The sequence below is a fragment of the Abrus precatorius genome, unplaced genomic scaffold, assembly GCF_003935025.1.
Source record: "Abrus precatorius isolate BTA unplaced genomic scaffold, Abrus_2018 Scaffold11, whole genome shotgun sequence".
NCBI classification, from domain to species: Eukaryota; Viridiplantae; Streptophyta; class Magnoliopsida; order Fabales; family Fabaceae; genus Abrus; species Abrus precatorius.
The window spans coordinates 7,419,496-7,421,591 of record NW_020874303.1 but is presented as its reverse complement, the minus strand read 5'-3'; the positions used below and the strand labels follow the sequence as shown (position 1 = coordinate 7,421,591).

Genomic DNA, 2,096 nt, shown 5'->3' with positions numbered 1-2,096 from the left:
AACAACGGATCAAGATCCCCTTTCAGCCCAGAAACCTTTTCCTCTAACTTCCACTCCGGCAACAGCATCTGCTAATGTTAAATTAAAAATAAATAAAATCGAAATTAAATTTTTTGTACGATTTTTAAATTTATTTTAATTACAAAAAAATTAAAAGCACTTGCAAAAAAAGGTAAATAAAATCGGTTTCCTTCCAAAACAGAAGAGGCGGAGTAAACACACTACACTCCGAAACCGAAACGGCGTGAAGTTTAACGGTGCTAGATCTTTCCGTTCTGCTCCTTTTCCGTTTGTTTCCCAAGAAACTGACCAAGAAAGAAAGGAATGGAAAATTCATTACCAAAAAGGACAAAGCGATTCCCATTCTTCGGTCGCAAACAACAGAGTAATAATATCTTCGCCTTTACAGTGAAACAACAACAACAACCAGAAGAACAAGATACCAAAAAAAAACCCAAAAAAATCTAACATTTCTGTGCTGCTCCTTTTTTTTTCAAGATCCTAATGTATATTTACAGAGAAACAAAATTACCAAAAGATCTCGCTAATTTACCGTATACACGTTCGCGATTCCCTAACTTTCTCGGAAAATTTTTCTTTCTCTTCGTTTTTTTCTAGGAAAACTCCTCCGGCGAAAAATTTACGAGGTCGATTATGTCGCGCGTGTCGAGGCCGAGTCGAAGCGCTTCGAGAACGCGCTCGAAGACGAAGACATGGCACGGTAACCGGAGCACGCCTTGCTGCTCATAACCGTATTCTTGCGCCGACTGGTTCAAGAGCTTCACGAATACCGGATGGTTGAGAAGCTCGGCGCACACGACGAACCGCTCCATCTCGTCGCCGACGTAGATCGGGACGTGTCCGACGGGCACCACCGCGGAAGAGCGGCGGCGATCCGTGCGGCGGCGGCGGCGCTGAGAGTCGGAGCGAAGGAGCGTGTACTGCGATGAGTCGGCCACGCGCGAGAGGCGGCGAATGAGTTTCTTCATCACGGCGAGGAGAGAGAAAGCGAAGTTAGAGAGAGAGAGAGAGAGAGAGAGAGAGAGAGTGAGTGTTATAAGATAGCGGTTTTTTATTTAATTTTTTGTTGGAGTTGTGATAGTTGTGGTGGGTGAGAAGTGAGAAGGGGAATGATGATAGAAGAGAAGAGAGTGTGGGAGGGTATATATATGCGAAGAGAAGAGAGTGTACACAATGGAAAGGTGATGATGCGGGAAGCCTGGGAGGTACAGGTAAGCGTACTTGGAAGGTACAATTAGTGAGAGAGAAAGAAATGTAAAGAGAGAGAGAGAGAGAAAATTAAATTAATTTTTATACTATAATAATAAAGTATGGTTATTTATTTAATTGTGAAATAAAATAAATGGGGCTGTTGTGGTGGGATTTATTTATTTATTTAATATGGTGGCATTGAATTTATTGTTTGGGTTTTCTCTTTGGCTTTTTGTAACTCTGCTGGAGCCTGGGATGGAGACCTGCACTTCCGACTCAGGATTTAAAATTATATTTTTATATCATCTATAATTTTGTATAAATCAAAAACTGTTTTTTTATTTGTCATTATTATATATGATTAAGATAATTTGATTTCTCATGAGGTGGTTTAAGGGTAACAATTGGTATGATTTCGTTAGGATACTATAGTCTATGATACATGTTTTTATATTCAAATTTTAAAATCTTACTTATATTTATCTCTTTTTTCTCATTAAATAATAACTTTGATTTTCATTTTGATACTTGTTGAATACTTATATTTCATACTTGTATTTATTATTAGTTGCAGATTTTAAAAAAATATATTAAATTTTATTGTTAGAATTTGTTGATTTCAATGTTAAATTTAGACACTAACATATTTTAGCAATTTTTTTGTAGATTACAAAATTTATCAATTCAACTAATAAATAATCTTATGTTATCTATATGATTGTGTATAACAAATTTTACATTATTTAAATATTTATTGACATGTTATTCAAAATTTAATATTTATTTATATTTTTAAAATATAATATTTATTAAAATAAAGCAATATAATGAAGTGCTATTAATTTTATTTTAATATGAAAACTTATAAAGTTAATTCACTTAAC

General features: G+C 35.1%; 1 protein-coding gene across 1 annotated transcript; it reads right to left on the bottom strand.

Moving 5' to 3' along the window:
• Positions 1-265: 265 nt before the first annotated feature.
• LOC113856251 (auxin-responsive protein SAUR71) lies at positions 266-1,148 on the bottom strand. Its single transcript, XM_027487992.1, has one exon. It carries the CDS (start codon positions 987-989, stop codon positions 615-617), a length of 375 nt encoding a protein of 124 aa, XP_027343793.1. The 5' UTR covers positions 990-1,148; the 3' UTR covers positions 266-614.
• Positions 1,149-2,096: the final 948 nt, after the last annotated feature.

Excerpts from the sequence above, each read along its gene's own strand:
- LOC113856251 (XM_027487992.1), bottom strand. The coding sequence starts at position 989 with ATGAAGAAACTCATTCGCCGCCTCTCGCGCGTGGCCGACTCATCGCAG.